This window comes from Grampus griseus (genome assembly GCF_964374135.1).
Source record: "Grampus griseus genome assembly, chromosome: 3".
Taxonomy (NCBI): domain Eukaryota; kingdom Metazoa; phylum Chordata; class Mammalia; order Artiodactyla; family Delphinidae; genus Grampus; species Grampus griseus.
In genome coordinates, this window is record NC_139019.1 from 144,913,165 (window position 1) to 144,934,042 (window position 20,878).

The 20,878-nt window shown below is 42.0% G+C and overlaps 1 protein-coding gene across 1 annotated transcript in view; it reads left to right on the top strand.

The window, feature by feature from the left end:
* The window catches only part of DOCK2 (dedicator of cytokinesis 2), a gene marked incomplete at its 5' end in the record, with an annotated part of 407,839 nt that overhangs the window by 166,092 nt on the left and 220,869 nt on the right, over positions 1 to 20,878 (top strand). Inside the window, one exon of the mRNA XM_082650723.1 lies at positions 14,637 to 14,732. Coding sequence (XP_082506849.1) covers positions 14,637 to 14,732 — 96 coding nt within the window. The remainder of the gene's footprint in view (positions 1 to 14,636; positions 14,733 to 20,878) is intronic.

Consider the following 20,878-nt stretch of genomic DNA (forward strand, 5'->3'; position numbering starts at 1 on the left):
GCCTGAATTAATCCCTCAAAAAGTATTTGATTAATTCATTAATGATGTCTGCTTTCCATGCTGCATTGGTTGAGGTGGTGGTGACAGGGAGGTGACGTTTGATATCAGAACCTGCAACAGTTTTTGAGACCATGTGAGTTCTATATCCAGCTCTAGTTCTGACAGTCTGTGTGATCTGAGGCAGGTCACTCAAGTATATCTGTGAAAGAGTGATGATGGATTTCAGTTATTTTCAAGCTTTTCCACCTAAGTATCTCTAATTTCAGGCGAATAAATATAAACTCTCAATGTTCTGGGGATCTTGCCCAAAGGTTGAATTTATTTGAATTCAGTCTCGTGTCTTATCTTAATTACTCATGCATACTTTATTTTCTAATTCATGATAGATTAATGTTTTCAAAGTATTACTGTTATTTGTGAGTCACCCATAAATGAATGTTTGCTATAAGCCAGATGCTTTGTCAAGGACCTTATATACAGAAATCAACTCTTACCATAATCTTGTGAGTAAGCTGTTATCATGCCCCTGTTACTGATGAACAAACAGCAGATTAGCAGCAGAGTCAGAATTCAATCTGTCTAAATCTGAACGTTTCCCCTACACCTCCTCAAGGGGTAAGTAAAAACAGACTTCCCTTGGCCATCAAGTATATTAATAAAAATGCTATGCCATGTTAACTGGAAAAAGCAGAACACAAATTGTCTGCGAGCTGCAGAGGGATTTCTTAGGCATGAGAGCTTGAAGGCATCACAGAAGAAGGATTTAGATATGTTTCAGGGCTGGATTATGGGTATATTATGTCACTTTTGTTCCTGGTAATATTTGTGCAAGAAATAATGACTTTAAATAACTACTCTGTGTAATTTAGAAGTATACTGAATGGATAAAGGGATAGTTGATTTTGTTAGACATTATAATTTTTCCTGTACATTTTTGTGAGGGATCAGAAATGTAAAAATGCAGGCAAAGCTGGTATTTTTTATGTCCCCCTCTGGCTTGACAAGCATCCCTGTAGCTGTGAGTAGGTAACAAGGCAGCTGTGCCTCAAAGAACCTTATGGAGAGGCACTAGAAACCTCATAAGCAGAGTTTGAAAGCAACCTCCATGGAAAGGGGAGTATTTTTTTTTTTTTTCTGTGAGTAGAGAAACAGAAACTTTAGGGAACAGAAGAGATGTTTTTATATCTGGGGGCAAGGAATGGCACGATTCAGGGAAGGTTGGAGAGGAGTAGTTATAATCTTCCAAGCTTCTAAACGACCCCTAAAAGACTAAATATTTATCTGCTTGAAACCTGTTCTGAAAGGCAAGCTACAACACCACATCCTCTTAGTTATAGGGTAAAAAGTGAAAGAAGAAGAGGAGATGGTGTCTTCATATAAGAAAAAGAAGGAAAGAAACTGTCAGCATCTTTGTTCTTTGAGAATAGATAACACATCTGATATTTTGCATCAGACTCTGAATTGATAAGATGTAAATTTAGGCAATATCATTCATCTATCCATTCATCCTTCCATCCATCTGTCCAACCATCCTTCTATTCACTGACACATTGATTTTATATATTTATTCATGTACTTTGAGCTTCCTCTGTGTCAAGGAGATACCACACTTTGGTCATTCAGAATTGAAATATGTGGTCCCTTAGTTTTGGGAAGTATGAGTAAGGTTTTGTGGGCACCCAAAAAGAACAACGACTAATCCTGCCTGGGGTGAAGTGGGAGTTTAGAGTGATTGAGTCAGAAAAGGCTTCCCAAAGGTGATGATTGAGCTGGGTTTTCTGACTGCTGAGTCACCTGATTGGCAGGTGGCCATGGGTAGAAGGGCATCGCAGACACAGGTAAAAACTTGCTCTTAAAGGCATTCAGGTTCTTCTCTGTGGGAAGAATGAGCTGACCAAGGGTGGCTGGATTAGGACCTGGGAGAAGCAAAACTACACCAGACACAAAAGACAACCCCTTGAAGGAGCTGGTTGCAGTCCAAGGCTAAGGTGAGGTGAACTCTGCCTCGTGATGACATTGTGATTATGGGAAGATTAAAATCACCCCAGAACTAGGAGCATTGGGAGTGGAAGATTACTTCTAGATGCTACACACTTACCAGAAAGGAACTCAATGTACTTCTAGGACTAAACACTTGCATTTCGTTCAAGATGAATTGGTTATACTAATGAATTATGCTAGACTCTCGCTCGCTGAGAATAAAAAGGGACTGAATACTCAGAAGAAGGACTTCCCTGCTTGCAGCTGGTCAGGGAAGGATCAGAGCCGGGGATTAAAGTGGAGGGCACTGAGTATATTATGGAGACCAGGAAATAGATGGCCGCCTTCTTTTCCAGAAAGCCACCAGAAACCATAGATCAAATTGGAAATTTTGGAGTAAATCAGAAGAATAAACTAGTTCTTCCTCTTTCAAATTTATTGCAGATATATAGTGGTCAGAGAGAGATAATGAGGGAGGAGGAAGCACACAACCTAAACTTTCTGAAAAGAGTTGGCTGGGGATGAAAGTAAATATTAGCTGTGTGATAGAACTTTAAAAATATTTGAAATCATCATTACAATTTGGGAACAGTGAAGAAAATCACGCATGCTTTATGAACATTAAAACAGACACATGCACATGCTCTGGGGGTCAGTGAGGGGAGAGAGAGAGAAAGAGAGAGAGGGAGGGGGAGAGAGATTGAACTCCACCTTCTCCAGATGAGGAAAATGCCTTTGTTCTAGGAGGAAGGATTTTATCAGCACCATGGAGAGCGGCACAAGTTTTGTATTGCTCGTTCCTTCTAGAGATGAGTTTCCAGGGAGAGTTTTTCTTAACTGAAAAGGCAACATCGATGTCTGTGTAACTGCACATGGAGATCAGAGGATGCACATTCACTCCTCAGACTTATTGCTCTTTTCCGGCCAGTTCTCTTGCATTTAAGATTGGCCTACTTCCTCCATCCCCTCCAGGCCAAGCAACAGAGGTTCAAGGGTAAGATTTTAAAGTCTCCTCCTGTTGGTGGTAATTTTTCTAACGTTTCTGGCCTAATTGATCTTTAAGACTTGTCAGTGAGCGAGGACTCTGAATTCTGGCTGAGACACAGGATCCTGGGATGTTTCATGAGACCTGTTTCTGAGCTCAGTTTTGTGCCTGCCTGATTTGGGAGGGATTTGTGGGGCAGAGAGTCCATTAAAAAAAAGAGGACAGTAGAGTTTTGATTTGGGGAGACCCTACTGAGGAAACTAGATCAGTCACCGCCAGATGAGCTGTCTGGTATCTATATTCTTTGTCGGGAGGATTAGGGACATTTTCACTGTGGGAAGGAGGTTAGAAGATTGTGTATGTATTTTGATTCCACTCTCAGCTTGTCTAAGAACTCCTTAGTCATTTGTGTAGGGTAAAGCTGTGTGGCCCATACAGTTGAGGAAGTCCACGCCCAGAAGCTTCTAGATTTGACATTCTGATTTCATCCCCTTATCTAACAATCTCTCCTTACTCTCTACAACAGTTATCTGACATCTCGTATTTGCTTTTCTAATTAATTAATTAAACGAAATCTACATCCCCTTAATAAAAATGTGGTGATTACTTCTTGTGTGTCAGATATTTGTGCTAGGTGTTGAACCTGAAATAATGACACAGACCTAATCTCTGTCCTCAAGGATCTCACAGGTGATTCACAATCTATTTGTTCAACCATGAAGCGGGGTCAGGTAGGAGTGGATATGTTATGACTTTTACCTCAGAGGGGCTTATGGTCTAGTATTCTAATGCTCTCATTCGGGGCCTCATTTTAACAGGAGAGAATTAGCCTTCAGTCAAAGAATGACATTTTATTCATGGAACCTCAAATATCAACAAATAGTTGGAGGTATATTTGGGAAATCATTTGGGGTGGGGGAGAATCATTCTGGTCTGAATAGGTACCTTCTTTGCCTGTGGCTAAAGCCATCCCAGGATGGTGGGTGAAGGCTTGTGACAAAGCAGAGGCACAAAGCAGAAGGAAGCAGAAGAGAAATGCCAGACTGCTAGCGGAAGGGGAGAGAGAGAGGAGCACAGGAATGGAGGGAGGAGGCTCACTGCGTAATCAGGACATGGAGGGATGGAACCATATTTGAATGACTTTCTGGATAAATAGGAACAAAGATCTTCACCACCAGGGTTTTTTCCACCACTCCTTACCATATTCTGATGGAGGCATAAAATACATTGTCTCCTGAACAAGCAAAATGTATTAAACATTAGATAATTTGTTTACTCATTAAAAAAAGGGTAATATATAAGCGCCTTCTGAATCTTCTAAACCAGCAGAATTAAACAGCCTTCCTATCTGGAGTTTATCTTATTCTCATTCACATAAGGAATTTTGACATTGCCCTAAGCCAGTGTAATAACACTGAAAACGAGTGAGTGTACAATTTCTGTTAATTTTTAAAAAATATTATAAATAGTTCACAGACCCCATTTCTACAGTGGAGACCTTAAAGGTGCCCATTTCTGGCAGGCCATTTGCATATTTATCTTCCTTGTTACATTTAGCTATTACAGACAATACAAAATTGCTGTCAATAGCCATGTATACAACACAGGAGCCTTGCAACCAAGGGGACGTGGATTCAAATCCAGTTCCACGACCTACAGTTCTGTGACTTTGGACAAGTTTCATAAACCTCTGAATTTTCTCATCTGTAACATGGGGAGAGCCAGTGTAGTAGATTGATAAGATTATTCTGTGAATTAGCTGAGATATTCGTGTAAAGAACTTATAAATAGTATCTGGCATATATTAAGTGCTCGGTATATACTGAACAGTAATAATAGTTAGATTAGAATGGATCTTATTTTACATCTTAAAATAGGGTAATATTTATTCCCAGGGTTTTGGTCGAGATGCGGTGAGATAATAAATACAAAGCACGTAGCCCATTGCCTGGCACGTAGTATGAATTCAGCAGATGTTAGTTGTGTTCCTTATCCATTTCTCCTTACACAGTCCCCATAGATTCCTCCTGTTTTGAAGAACAAAACCCAAAAGTGGAGCGTCTCCAAGGTACATCTTCACAAGTGGCTCCAACCAGCCTCCATTCATCAGCATTAACCTCATAGACCTTGGGAGGTTCATTTTTTCCACTCTAGGCTGTAGGTTGTAGATTTCAGTGTATTGTAATAAAAGCCCCACAGAGCAACTTGCAGGATCTGAATAAAAGCAACATTTCTCTCTAGGCACAATGGGATTTTTCTGTGGGAGGTGATGGTTTTGTCATTTTTTTTTTTTTTCTGGTTGCTTTAAGTAGATTTTTTTTTCACCTGCCAGGAAATGGAAGTTAAAAGCATCTGATAAATGGAATAAAATATTTCATAGTTGCGCCTTCTACAAAAGTGTTAACCCACGTGACTTTGTAGTTCTTCTCTGTCCGCTCGGTAACGTTGACAACAGCCCTCCAGCACGTGAGCACTGAGACTCCATGGCCACGCTAGCACAGGGTGGGAGCTCTCAGGAGGGGAAGCACCCTCGCCTCTGAACACAGGGCTGCCTGCAGCACACTGCGGTCCCTGATAGGTATCCACTCAGTCCTCTGTAATATGATTCCTTAGGTGTGTAGACTGACTTTCATTTTGTTCCAATTGGGCAATAGTTCTATTTTCTTTGTTACTATACATGATTACTGTGAAGATGTCCAACAAACCATAGCAAGTAAATTATCCCTTTAACCTCACATCTCTCCCTCCTCTCCCTGTTTAATGATTTCCTATGCATTTTTCCAGACCTTTTGGACATAGAAAATATTTTTCAAAAACATAAGTGGGCTTCTATCACATGTGGTGCTCTGTAGTCTCCTTTTACTGATATATTAAGGATATCTTTCCAGATCAAGGAATATCTATGCTCTCCTACTCCACTGTGTGGATAAGCCATCATTTATATAATAGGATCCCTGATTTGGGGACATTTATCTTGCTTTCTACATTTGGATCTTATAAGCAATACAATATGCTATAAACAGCTGTGCACACAAATGTTTGTGTTATTATCTACTTTGGAAAAATTTGCTGAATGATTTATCATCTACAGAGTGCTGCCGCATCCATTCATTTCTGTGATCCTAAAAGATGGAGCCAGTGGCAGTTACAAGCCTGGACTCTGGAGTCAGACAGGCCTGGGCTGGAACTTGCATCAGCATTTACATGGTGTGTGACCACAGCCAGATTCTATTTCCTCATCTGTAAATCTGGGATAATAGAAGTATTTCCTGCATTTCATAGGGAGGGGATTGCAGAATTCCTTAAGGTAATGTATGCACAGCATGTAGTGAAAGCTCAAAGAATACTAGCGATCAGTGTTAGAAATACCTGCAGAGAACCATGAGATTCTCAAGATAATTCTGATACTGTGGGTGCGATTATGCCTGTGTACAGATGAGGAAACCGAGGCTCAGAGATGTAAGGTTGACCAACAGAAGAAAGGAGCATAATTAGTGGTAGCTCCATAACCTCTGTGCTAGGAGAGACTCTGTATTTTCGTAACCCTGAGAATCATTGCCAGAGAGGTTTTGGAGGGCCTGAAGCATCTCCCACCTCCCAGCACCACTGTACTTCGTATCAGGGAAAGAGTGTGGAATTAGACAGAGCTGAGCTTGGGTTCAGGCTTGCCCCGCAGTGAGTGGATAATTTCTGGGCAAGTGACTAAGCTTCTCTTAACCCTCATATTTCACATCTGGGGCTTCACTGGATTTTTTTTAAAAAGCTAAATGAGATCATAGATGTCAAGTCTACATGCACAGCTCCTAGCTTATAGGATGACCTCAAGATTGTCAGGTAACAGCAGCATGAGAATGAGAACCCACATCTTCTTTTCCTTTATTATCTCCCCCTACCACCAACTCAAACTCTCCCCTTCTAGAGAAAGCTAACCCACGGTGCAGACACTCATGACCACATGAAGGCATTGCCCAAGTCCTACCTGGGAAGTGGGGGGGGCGGTGTGGTCCAGTGGGTAGGAGAGGCAGAGATGATAGGGTGCAGCAAAGCCCCCCTCCCGCCTGACTGCACTGACCCCGACTCCCACTTCTCTTGAGTCAGCAGCTGCCTCTGTCGCTTGCTTCACACAATGAGCTGTTGTGCAGTGAAGTCAAGTCTTTCAGGATGGAAACCAGTTCACACAGGAGGAAATAAACTAGCATTAAACCCAGAACTCATGAGAAAATCACATCACCTCCAGGAGCCATAAAAAGAGAGAGGGCGACTCTGCTCTAGGTGATGGCTGGTACTGTTTTTTGGAATTTAGTGTATTTTCTTTCTAGGTGAGTGTTTGTGGTGCCTTCAAGATCAGAACGAGGTTGAAAAGACTTATATAGGAACACAGAGCAGAGAAGAATAGTAGTGGCCATAGATGTCATGGTCAGAATATGCATTATTTCTCTTTTGCTAAACGAACAAAGAAGGTCGTTGGATTTAACTCTGTAGCTGTGACCTGGTATTCTTCATCTTAATACTGAAAAGAGGAGCTGGGATTGTCCTTGGCATGAACACAAGGACCAAGACTGTTCGCATGCTGGAGCAGAGGGAACAGTCGGCTGGACCTTGCTCAGCAGAACTGATTTTTCATTCTAGCTGTAATGACACGACTTGTCACTGGTCACATGACCTTATACTATCACACCCGCCTCCAAAAAAAAAATTGAAGTTTTTCTTTCTGTAAAATTAGGAGCTGCGTTAGAACTCTTTTCAAAACTTCAGACGTTTGTATTGCACAGTCTCATTTTTTTGTTATTTAACCATTATCCCGTGTACTTTTAATATTTCTGATTAAATCAGCTCACTTATAAACACTTAAACATGAAATGTTAGGGTAGAAATCCCTGAAAAGATGGTAGATGAAACACAGTTATATATTTTGCTCCCTGTTAAAAACCTACTGAAAAATATTAAAGGGAGTTTTTTTAAAAGGAAAGTAGATATCAAGTGGAAAAGTAATAAATGACACAGCAGACCCAAGAAGGGTATTCATAAGCCAGCAGTGGGGAAAGCTGAAAACTCTTCCATTCTAAAGCAAAGAGTCCCCTCAAAGTTTCAGGTAATGGTAGTACCGGGTGCCGCTGGAGGTGGGAGGAAGGAGAGTAGTTCAAACAAGTAGGATCAGTTGCAAATCTGTGTAAGAAGCAGCCTGACTCCATGCATCTGGGTCACTGGAGGTTTATTCTATAAAGAGGATAAAACAGCGGGCACCTGGAGTAGCGTACACCAGGCAAAATCGAAGGCAGTGATGCCATACTCAACATAAGCTTTTAACCAAAGTATGCATCCTGGAAGCTGAAGGCTCCAGCACTTTCCTCCCACTCAGCTCCTGGAATGCTGGCAGCCAGGTCTTAACCCTTCAGACAAGAGAAATCAGAGAATTCTCCACTGTGTAATCCGACCAGCCCAGACTGATCCAGAAGAGAAACTTGTATATACTGATACTTGAGCCTCTCCTCCTAACTGTCCCAGCCAGATCACCCTGCAGTGAAGCTCCCAGACCACAAGCTCTACTCCTATGCCCAGAGTTGGCAAACAGCCTTCGAGTCACCCGCACTGAAATGTGACCTACCACCACTGGTTACAGAGAACTAAGAAAGAACTCTAACAAGAAAGAGAGAGTGCAAAACAGGCAAACAGAAGACGAGTAACCTGGAGGAAAACAGTGACTCCATGAGGCAAAGCAAACTTAAAAATAGGCAGAGAGAATTTTGAAAAATAGGAGAAGAGGCAATCATGAATTAGGGAAAAGATAGTTTAAAAACAATCATCCGAAGAACTAAAAGGAATATCTGATTTTTTTCCCCCAAAATTGCTTTTCTCATTTTGGGAAATGAAAAGTTGTACAAGAAATGGGAATTGGTCATAGTTTACAAAACATTTTAAACACCAACTATTGATCAAACCAAAATTACAGTATAGCTGTATGGGAAGAAGGAGAAATGGGAAGGATGCCAGGGCCTAATGGGGCAGAGCGGGGAACAACAGTGAAATCCTTGTCTTATATATGGTGGAGGGTTTACAGATAATACCAGAAAGAGGAAGACATTTGCTTATAAAAGAAGTAATGCAAGTGTGTTACTGGCAACATGGTCGTAAATACCAAAATAACAACTATGTCAGCTAAAAGAAGTAAAGAAGTTTCCCTGGGGAAAGGTGAGGCACTGCTGTTTTGTATTTTTAATGAACCTTGGAGAATGTTTTTAAACTACATACATTTGTAACTTTGATAAAAATAAAGAAAGTTACATCACTGCCATTAAGTAGTCAGCATCACTTGTATAACGTAGAGCCCTCAAACGGTTAAAAATATCTTACACAGTTAGATAGTGAGCATGTATCAAAGTTTTATTTGATAAACTAGGGAAGAACAAGCTGAACAATGAAAGAGCTGATTCAAAAGTATTTAGAATTCTTGACTTTTTTGTGGGAGAAGAGATGCTTATAGAAAATTGTCCTTACATGTAAGACAAAATTCTACAGATCAGTAGAACCTTTAGAGAACCAGCAAAAAGCAAAACAAAAAAAATCACATTTGGTCAGTTTTTTACAAGTTAACCTCCATCTTTATGTAGCTATGATATTTCTGGTTTCTAATCAATTGTAGACGATTAATCAAATAAAGATACGTTTCCTGAGAGGGTAAGAGCACATTTCTCCTCTCCCCCCAGTATGGGCTTAACAGAAATGCTCTATTTAAAAACCATGAGGATTAATCTCCAAAATATATAAACAGCTCATGCAGCTCAATATTAAAAAAACAACCCAATCAAAAAATGGGCAGAAGACCTAAATAGACATTTCTCCAAAGAGGACATACAGATGGCCAACAGGCACATGAAAAGCTGCTCAACACCACTAATTATTAGAGAAATGCAAATCAAAACTACAATGAGGGCTTCCCTGGTGGTGCAGTGGTTGAGAGTCCGCCTGCCGATGCAAGGGACACGGCTTCGTGCCCCGGTCCGGGAGGATCCCACATGCCACGGAGCAGCTGGGCCTGTGAGCCATGGCTGCTGAGCCTGCACGTCTGGAGCCTGTGCTCCACAACGGGAGAGGCCACAACAGTGAGAGGCCCACGTACCACAAAAAAAAAACAACAAAAAACTACAATGAGGTATCACCTCACACCAGTTAGAATGGGCATCATCAGAAAGTCTACAAACAACGAATGCTGGAGAGGATGTGGAGAAAAGGGAACCCTCTTGCACTGTTGGTGGGAATGTAAATTGATACAGCCACTATGGAGAACAGTATGGAGGTTCCTTCAAAAACTAAAACTAGAACTACCATATGACCCAACAATCCCACTACTGTTCACATACCCAGAGAAAATCATAATTCAAAGAGACACATGCACCCCAGTGTTCATTGCAGCCCTATTTACAATAGCCAGGTCATGGAAGCAACCTAATGCCCATCGACAGAGGAATGGATAAAGAAGGTGTGGTACGTAGATACAATGGAATATTACTCAGCCATAAAAAGGAACGAAACTGGGTCATTTGTAGACATGTGGATGAATCTAGAGACTGTCATACAGAGTGAAGTAAGTCAGAAAGAGAAAAACAAATATTGCATATTAACGCATATATGTGGAACCTAGAAAAATGGTACAGATGAACCGGTTTGCAGGGCAGAAATTAAGACACAGATGTAGAGAACTAACGTATGGACACCAAGGGGGGAAAGTGACCAGGAGGTGGGGGTGGTGGTGGGATGAATTGGGAGATCGGGATTGACGTGTATACACTGATGTGTATAAAATGGATGACTAATAAGAGCCTGCTGTATAAAAAAATAAATAAAATTCAGAAATTCAAAAAAAATAAAATAGTAGGCTCAAAAAATAAATAAATAAAATAAAAACCATGCATCCTCGTTTTGCTTTATTTCCAAGTTTTGGATATTTTTCCTAAACACTTGCCATAAATATAGCTTTAAAAATAAACACAATAAAAATGAAACAATTTTATTAAGTTCTAACTAGATTCTGTTGTGTACTGTCTACTCTAACCTGAGGACTTTCCTCTTTGTTAAAAAAGGAGTCGTGCATGAACTAAAGGGGTATTAAAAACATATTAGCGCCAAAGAGAGATTTTTCTACTTGGTGTTATTGAAAGGGTTAAAGAAAAAACTGAAAGAAGGGGATACCTTTCACATAATTTGATTCAAAGTTAGGAAATGCTGTGTCTGCGTATTATTACTTAAAATCGTCTCATATATGGCATGCTCTATTACAATTCTGGAAATACTGTAGGAAAGCAGTAGTTTTGAACCTCATCCTACAAAGCCTTGGGCTGGCTTCAGGCCTAGGGTGAGCTAGGGAGACAGGGGTTGCCCCACCCACTTCGAGTTCTCCTTTTACTATGTTGTGTAGTAGGTTTATGGATAAGATTTCATTTAAAGAAAGGACTCCAAGTTCCTTCCAGATCTCACAGCCTATGATTATTAAAAGGAAAAAGTCACTACGATTTGCAGTGTGTTTAGGTTGGATGGATTAATTCCTTTGCCAGGGCCATAATAGGAAGACTGACTTTGTCATTTCAATTATAAGCCACTGACTGTTTAGTCGAGCCCGGAAGACACTTTCCTGGAGGTTCCCTCCACTTGCCTGACAGTGGATCAATGAATGGCGGGTGATTTGTGGCTGCATTTTTACTGCTTCGCACAGGTTTATCATCTTGAAAGTTTTCCATTTGCATACGTGCTATACATTCTTTGGACGGCATTTCAATATCATCCAGAGTTTAGATTATGCATTGCCTTTTGCTGCACTCTCTGCTACGTGATGGGAATCTGCAAGCCCGGCCGGAATGCTGCTGTAGACCTAGGGGAACGTGAGTTGCAGCCACCACTTATTGAAGGCTTACTACGTGACAGTCCTTAGTATCAAGGGCTTTCCCTGCAGTACTTTATTTATTCCTCAAACCCGTACTTTGAGGTTTATACTGTTTGCCACATTTTATAAATAAAGAAGCTGAAACTCAGAGAGGAAAGGTAATTTGCTCAAGGTCAGCCAGCTCAAATAAGCAGAATTGAGATTCAAACTCAAATCGGTCTGATCCCAGAACACTCTGCTACACAGCCTCCCTTATTGGGAGCTTTCAGAGTGAAATGAATTGAATTTGTCAGTTTTCGGCTTTTAAATACCAAACTTCCCAAGCAGTCTAATTGCTACTCTTTGGACTAAGAAGAAATGACTATTAAAAAGAAGCAGCGGGCAGGAGGGCAAGAGAACAGGGTTTTATTATCTCTGTTGGTAAAAGAAGAGATGTAATCCTGAAAAAAAAAATAACATGAAATGGAAACTATCACATACATTTGCAGTGGGTTTAGGTTGATGAAACTGCAAAGGAATGAAGAGAAGGTAAGGGATTAATGAGAAAAAGCACTGAAGATTTTCTAGAAGGGAAAGAAAAGGTCAGAAGTCACTGAAGGCAGTTGGAAGTTGGCTCAGTTGAAGGCAGGGTACCTATGTATCTTGACATATGGAAAGAGGCAAGTGAAGCTCCAAAGTAACAACCAGAGATCTGTGTTCATGTTCCAGTCAGCCTGGGTGGGCTTTGGGTGAGGAGCAGGCTCTGGAGCCAGACTTCTGGGCTTGAATTCTTTTCCCTGACTGTCTGGCTGGGTGACCCTGGACAAATTACTTAACCTCTCTGGCTTCAGTTTCCTCATCTGAACAATGGCGATCATAACAGCGTCAATCTTGTTGTGAGAGGAAGTAAAATGTTTAGCGAGGTGCCAGGCATTTAGTAAGAACTCACAGAAAGTTAGCTATTGTTGTTATTACCATAAGCATCACGCTCATATATTGCAAGAAATACGAGATTGTAAGTCAGTAAAAAGACTCGAAGAAACAAACGGGAAGGAAGTCGGGAGAGAAGTTCACCTGCAGCCAAGAAGTAAAGGGCAATTTTCTCTTGCCCACCACTGAGCATCAGGAGGAAATGCCAGATGTGGGGAAAGGCTGGATGGTGCGGGGAGCTCAAACCTAGCAAGACATTGAGGTCTGGATGGATTTAATGGAGCATGAGAAATTGTTTCTGTAAAATATATGCTCTGATGGAAGCTCTGGTGGCAGAGGTTCTTCTGGTGAGCTCCACAGGGCTGGGGAATCGGAGATTAGCCAACATACAGAAGAAGTGAGTCTGGGGCAGAGAGAGAAAGCAAGCTCTGGGTTATTCGTCTTTGGGTGCCAGTAGTCATGGAAAGCACATTGGGAGGGGAGGGAATTTTTTAATAAGCACATCTTCTTTTGTTATCTCATTCTCCCTCCCCCAACTATGAATCTATTTTCCATTCATTCGTTACATTAAGAAAGAAACCACAGTTAAGTTGAATGCAGCAAAGATTAATAAGGTACTTATGAATGAGTGAGTGGTCGTCTGCTTTTTCAGCCACCATTTATTTATCACTTTCTTGATGTCAGGGTCTGGTTAGGTCCTGGAGTCACAGGATGTTCCCAAATACAAGCCTTCATTTCCAGAGCTTTACTGTGTTGTGTCATGGTTCTCAGTCATCAGAGTAACCCACATAAAATTCAGAAATCACAGATGTCCAGGATCTGTCTCAGACCTACAGATTCTCCTGCAGTGGAATTAGGCGAGTGTATTTTTCCACCACGGCATGTGTCACTTTTATGTTCACGTCAACCTTGAAAGACTGGTGAGAGAACCTTCCACAGTTTATAGATAAGGAAGTTGAAGCTCAGATAGGTTAGGATGATAAGTGAGGACACACTGCTGGCAAGGGCAGAGCTGGAACTCAGACACAGAGCTACTGAATTTATAATCCCAAGGGCCTTCCTCTTAGCCATGACCACTCTCCCAGGTATGCATGAAGTCTGTGCCTTAAGTCTGCGCCGGTAAAAGGATCTGAGGGTGTAGGTAAACATGCATGAAACCCTTGCCTACCCCAAAAAATGCTCAGAAAGCATCGGTAAGTCCTACCCAAGGTTCAGGGACTTGGATTTAAAGTGGACAGAACCCTATAAATGTTACAGCCTGGCTCATGGTGGATTTCCTCCAAGGTGGATAATGCAGTGTCTACTGCACAAAGCTCTCTCATGTTACAGTTTCCATCACATAACCCCAGTCCCGGGCTCCAGAAACACTGCCTCCTTTTATTTGTCTCTGCAGCCTAGGGATGACAGTGGCCGCCTGCTGTTGCTAATCCCTAAGTTACCTTCTTTGGTGTCTCAGCTTTTTCATCACCTGTATAGCCAATTTCCTGCATCAAATCCCCTCCTTATTCCAGGTTAGATCCTGTTACACAGATAAAGAAACCAAGGTTCATAGAAGTTAGGTAACTCAGCCAATATAATACAATAGTTCTTGACAGAGTTACTATTCTGAACCATAAGTTTCTGATTCCAGAGCTTAAGCTCTTAATCACTGACTTATAATTTAAGGTGGTTAGTGAAGTTCCTGGTGCTCAAAGCCAGGTGGTGATGGCGATGGAGATACGAGGACGACAGTGATTATGACGATGATGGTGCTGATGTTGATGCTGACGGTAGTGGTGGCAGTGATCTTGGTGATCACCATGTTTGACAACTGTTGTATGTCCTTTGGGATAGGTGTGCGGATACAATGTCCTGATTGTCACACAGATGTCTCTGATTGTGTTACAGGCCTTCACCTACCACCACATCCAAGAAATCATGGTCCAGCTTCTTCGCACGGTGAACCGGACAGTCATCACAATGGGGCGGGATCACGTTCTGATTGTGAGTAGATCTTTTCCTCTTGTCAAGCATTTCAAACTGGGTCAAGGAATGAATTTTCTGGAATACCAGGTCTTGTCAAACGCTCAGCACCAGTTGTTGCTTTGTTTTGGACTACATGGGTCAGATTTTTCCTGCGTGGGCTGGGAGAACATGAGCGTTAACTCAAGTTGCTGAAATAAAATTAGACTTAGAACTTGTCTACCAGGATGAGTGTACCAGATGAGTTGAGCCTCAACTTCCTCATCTATGACTGGTGGAAGGTTCTCTCACCAGAGAGAAGGCTTTTGTAAGTAAGGCATGTCCAACCGTGTCACTCCTTTGCTTAAGCTCACTGGTGGATTTCCATCTCTGCTTGGCTTATCTCTCCCTCAGGTCTGAGGGCTTGTGCCCTCCTGTTAATCAGATCTTGGCTTAGGTGTCATCTAATCAGAGAGGCTTCCCTGCCCTGACTGCCCTGTCTATAACACCCCACACCCCTCCATCTTCTTTCAATTTCTACACCCTACTCCTTCATGTTTCTTAGTACTTATCACCAGATGAGTGAGATATATATCTGTATCTATCTATATAGCTATATAATTTATATAGCTATATAGATAGATACAGATATAGATATCTATAGATTATATAGATATATAGATAGATATAGATATATTTTCCTTTATTTATTTGTTTATTGGCTGGCTCTCCTTGTAAGAATATGAGCTCCAGAATGAAAGGATTTTTGTTTTGTTCATTTGTATCTCCGGACCCTACAGCAGTGCCTGGCATATAGTAAGTACTTGATAAATACTTGTTGAACGAATGAATGAAAGAATGAGTGACTGAATGAGTGAAGGAAAGAATGAAATGTACCAGGCAGGGACTCTAAAGTTTAATGAAGACAAGTAGTACTCAGCTTTGATTGACTGACACCATGTGGGATTAGCCATACAGCTGCTAGAACTCCCAACTTCTTGAGAGAAGCTAAAAATCCCCGTACTTTATGTGAAATTTCCTGACGTTTAAGTGTTGGCAGCTAACTAAAAAATATTTATAAACATTTTATGATCCTCAAACAGCTGGATTCAGCTCTCAGAAAGTCAGTTTGGGATGTCTGCTTTAAACTGGTACGGTATGAGCCGGTTTGGGGAAGTTGATGTCAATAACTGTAGTCCTGCTTCACGGTTACAGAACTTAACATGCTGAGTGTTTATTCTAACAGTAGCTTGGCAAGGATTTGATCTCTAGAAGCCAAGTGTAACAACCTTCTTTATAGCCATTTGCTTCCGCCTACTTATGTCAGTGCATGGTTCCTTACTGTATATTATGTACATTTAAAGGAGTGGCGACATCCTTAGAGGGCGCCAGCAGTGCTGGGTACTCCTGCCTTACTGGTGCAGAGAGCCATGTAAATCATTCTCTGTTGTTTGTCTTACTGTCCTTCCACCTTAAAAGCATCACCATTTCTTATTCAGTTATAATCTTCCATATCTGCAGTTCCCATAATGCACCTTAGATAAACACTTTATGACCTCCCTAATCTTCATTCCTTCTCTTTGGAGCCAGACCTAAAGATGGTCATCCATCCATTTGGCTCATTCCATCTATAGCAGGCTCTTAACTCTCTGTCTCTCCTTCAGAGCAGTGATTCTTTAAAACAGTGCCTGGATCATAGAAAGCACCAAATAAGTGGTGTCTATTATTATTATTTTCCTTTCTCTCTGGTACAGTGTGTCTCTCTGTCCCTTTGTGTTATCGAGCATAATTTGGCCCTCTTTCACGCTGAGACTTTTATCTGATGCTCTGTCCTGGTTGCTTGCCCTTCCAGTGCACACTGCTCACAGCTGGCCTGTTCATCTTTGCCAGGAAACTCCCCTACTCTAGAATGTTCAGTGGCTCCCTACTGTCTACCAAATTAAGGCATAAATGCACTAGTCTGGCCATTCGTAGCTTCTGTGATCTGGCCATAACACGATCAGTCATCAGGCTTGCCATACTTAGTCCCTTGCAAGGTGATTTTCTGATTTTTGTGCTCATGCCCCCTACATTCTGTGGACCCCTTTGAGGGCAGGGATCACATTTACTCATTCTTTTATCCTTATCACCCAGAGGGTGCCTGGCTTACTGTGGATACTCAATAAATGCTTGTTGAGCAAATGAATGAGTGAAATACTCCCTGAAAATGTGGTGCTGTACCATACCTTCATATTTTTGTACATGCTTTCCCCTCAGTTTAGATTGCTTTTCCTTCTTCAAGGAACACTTTTTCTAAATACCAGGAACCCACATCTCAGGGAGTGTGGGAGAAGTGTAAGGAATTGCCTGCTCAGACTTTCCCTGTCCCCTGGGCTGATTCCAGGAGCCTTGCAGACATTCTAAGCTGCAAGCTGTGTCATTAGCCTCAATGACTCTTGGGTTTGCTGCTGTAATTACAATGATAAGAGTGCTGAGTGGGGAGTACTAGAGGTATGTAGCAAGCACACCTCACTAGGAGCAGGGATGTGCCTGAACTGGAAGGAAGAAATAAACAGGTCTTTCCTAAGATTTGGCTTCATTTTCATAAAATGGGCCTTTCCAGCAATTCTTAGAATAGAACTAGCTCATCCAAATTAAAGAAAATGACGTTGGAAAGTAATTACTCAGAGGTCAGGGGTCCCTGTCTTAGCGCTGAAGGCCCCAATTTCATTTCAAATTGAAATCTGGCAAGGAGGAGAGATCCCCATTCCAACCATCACTTTTAACTTTCCAGATATGATTTTTATTGGTTAGTTTCATTACTCTGGAATATTAAACAATCAATATTTATGGCAAACACCAGACGTGTCTAGTTCTTCTGAAATCCCAAGAAGACCCGATTGGGTGTAGGGCTGGTTGTTCTCGTGTCATTATGTGGGATTACATAGTGACTTTTTTTCTTATTTGTAGGAGTAGAAATGTTGTGATAAAAGGTATTAAAATTACAGGTACCATAGGGGTAGGATGGATTGATTCTTATGCACAGCACATTGTAATTATCATTTGCTGGAAATAGCCATTCCTGATTTTTTCTGTAGATCATCTGCCTGAACAATGAAGTGTCGGTGGTGACAAATGAGCAGAAGGAAAGTTTACAAAAACAAAAAGCAAAAAACTTTTTACATGACTGCTGCCCTCTCTTCCTTTCTTAGCCAGAGTCTAACGTATCAGATAAATGTTTGTTTACTTAAATGACCAAGGATTTTTGACTATGATGATGAGAAAGGCAGCATGGTTTGGTAAAGGACATTTTGGGTAAGGGAGAGCTGGAGAAAGTTTCCACACTCTAGACCTTAGTTTCTTCTGTGTAATGAACTGTATCATTTTTGAGATCTTTGTCATGTATGGAAGTTTTCTCATTTGGCCAATGCCCATTCTCTTTCCCTGCCTCCCAAGGTCCTGAGTCAGGGACAGAAAATAGATTTCACTTTATGTGCCAACTCTGGTGGCTTCTCAATGGCTCCCTGTTGCACTGTGTTGAGAAAGATTCCGGAGCTACATCTTGGCTTGGTAGAAAGAAGTGCTGAATTGATTAGTGATGTCTGTCATAAGGATGAGATTGGAAAACAGTGATGTATGCAAGATTCTTGGAAATATTATGTATTGACTGAAGTTATTGGTGCTTTTTTTGCCCAATCCAAACACTCTTGTAAAACCAATATTCCCTTTCACATATTCTTGGTTCCTTTAAGGAGGTAGTGGTGTCCGAGCAGACACATAATGGAAAAAGCCAGTAATCTGAGAGCTTGCATTTTTACCAGGGAATGGTTTCTATGTGCTACAGTCATATTTTATCAAGTGTAAGATGCACCATGATTTTATGTTCACATTACAAAGAGATATGCTACCAGTTAAACTGCAACACAGTGGTTTATTATTGCACTGCTTGTACTCTTCAGAGATTGTTAAAAAATAAAAAAGTAAGTTTGACTGAAAATCCCTGTTGTGTGATGGAGCTCATCTGAGTCCTCACAGGTAAGTGTCATCCTCTCCCGTTGTTCAGGAGAATAGACTGACTGAGCTTCAAAGGATGGAAGCATCCTGGCCGAAGTCACACGGCTAGTAGTAAGATGGGCTGTGAACCCAGGGACGTCTGATATCAGATCATGTGTACTTTGTGCTGTCCCACAGGTCTCAGAGTGTGGGGGGAAACGTCCAAGCTTGTTTGCACAGGTGAGGGGGTTTGTCAGGGAACCCCTCCCTGGCCAATGAGTCCTGCTGCTGTCTGCTCTAGAGAAGGCCATCCCCTGCCTCTGGCCTCCCTGGTGCTGGGGATGGACAGTCCCATAGGCAGAATCAGGGAACCTAAGCACTGCCAGAAGTTCTTGGAAGGGAAACAAACTGGTAATTTTGCTGAAATTGGGTTCTAGCTTTTATTTTAGGTAGTTCGAATAAGCCTCTGGGTGATACATTTTGGGCCTAATTACCCCAGTTTTCGCAGAGGAGTCTATTGAGTGATTAAATAAAAGTAAATGCAGTTGGCACGAGGCCAGCTCCAGAATTTCAGAGCCATTTATTCGAAAAGGAAGAAAACACGTGGGAATCACCCCACCCTCCTTTGCTTCACCTCATAATAGCACTGAAGACTCCAGAAAATGCCTGAGTCATCAGAGAGCCAGGGTTTCAAAGCTCTGACTTCACTTCCCAAATGACAGATAGCCCACTTGCATGACCACTCTCTGTCACTGTGAGCCCAAAGACTCAGGAGGCCTCTGCAGGGGCCACCGCGACACAGTGCCAACTCCACCCACATCCAGCCCCATCCCACGGAGAGCACGCGTGAGGACAGTCTAGGACACGAGAAGGTGGGGTGTTCCCAGCCAGAAGTGGTCGGTGGATGCCTGACCTTCACTGCGTGACTCAGCACCTTGTTCAGAAAGCAGTGTTTATACTAAAGCCATCACTTATTGAGCAGATATCCTGCTTTCAGGCAGAAGGCTAAGTACGATGTGTGTTTGACATCACTTAACCTGCATCAGGTACTCATGTTTTACGTGTGAGATAACAAGCACAGGAAGGTTATGTAACTTGCCTATAATCACACAGCTTGTTCGTGGAAGAGCTGGAATTTGAGCCCAAGCAGTGCCACTGCTAGAGTCCCTGTTTTTAAATAGCATATTATGCACTCCTGCACTATTAATACCTTAAGTTACTATTTAGGCATCAGGTATTTTAAAGATAATAATGAGCACCTTAAACCCAGCTATTGCCCTGCCTAGACTTTGGAATCTAATGGGATGACCTGTATAGTAACTTTCAGAAACCTTAAGATGGCGTAGAATTTTGGTGGTTTTATGATGACAGTGATATCTTTAGGATCAAGCTCCTCAATTCTGGTAATTGAACCATAACAACCCATAAAATCTGAAGAACTCTCCGTCTCCTTGAATGCTGGTGCTTATGAAATAGCAGGTTTTACAGAAGGTGACACAGCTAGAATGGAGACGTGGAGATTCTAAAGGGTTCCGGAAGGAAAGGTAGTCTCCTCCTTCCACATCCAGCTCATCTCCGGGTTCTGTTTGTTCTAGGTCTAAAGGCCTCTATCCAAGCGTTTCTCATTACCATCGATGCCACTAGCCTGTGTCTGGCCATGACCATCTCTCACTGGTGCCCTGCTACGTCTTCTGATAAGACACACTGCCTCCGCTCTCGTCCCTTTCTAATTCTTCACACTGTGGCCAACACGGTCTTTTAAAGTAGCAGTTTCTTGGAGATAAAGCATCAGTGACCCCACAGTGGCCAAGGATGAAGGCCCAGCTGCTCACCGTGGCTTTCAGGGCACCCAGTCTAGGCCTGCATCTTCTCCCAGTGCCCCTTACCTCCCACACTTGTGCCAACTCAAGGGAACGGCTCTCTTGGTCCCAGAATGCTCTTTTTCCCCTCTGCGTCCCCCTGCACACCATTCCCTCTGTCTAGAACATACCCCTCCTAACTTTCCTTCCAAGACCTTCCACCTTGCAAACTCCGCTTCCTCCTTCATGTCTTGACGCACATTCCACTCCACCAAGTTGGGATCAGACCTCTACTCTCTTCAACCTTGTGTACTCATCATACTGTCATGAGAACATCCTTCCTAGCAACTGCAGAACAATGCCTGTCTTCATCACTCCTGCGTTTCTAAGGACACAGTGGTTCCCTGGCATGCAGGA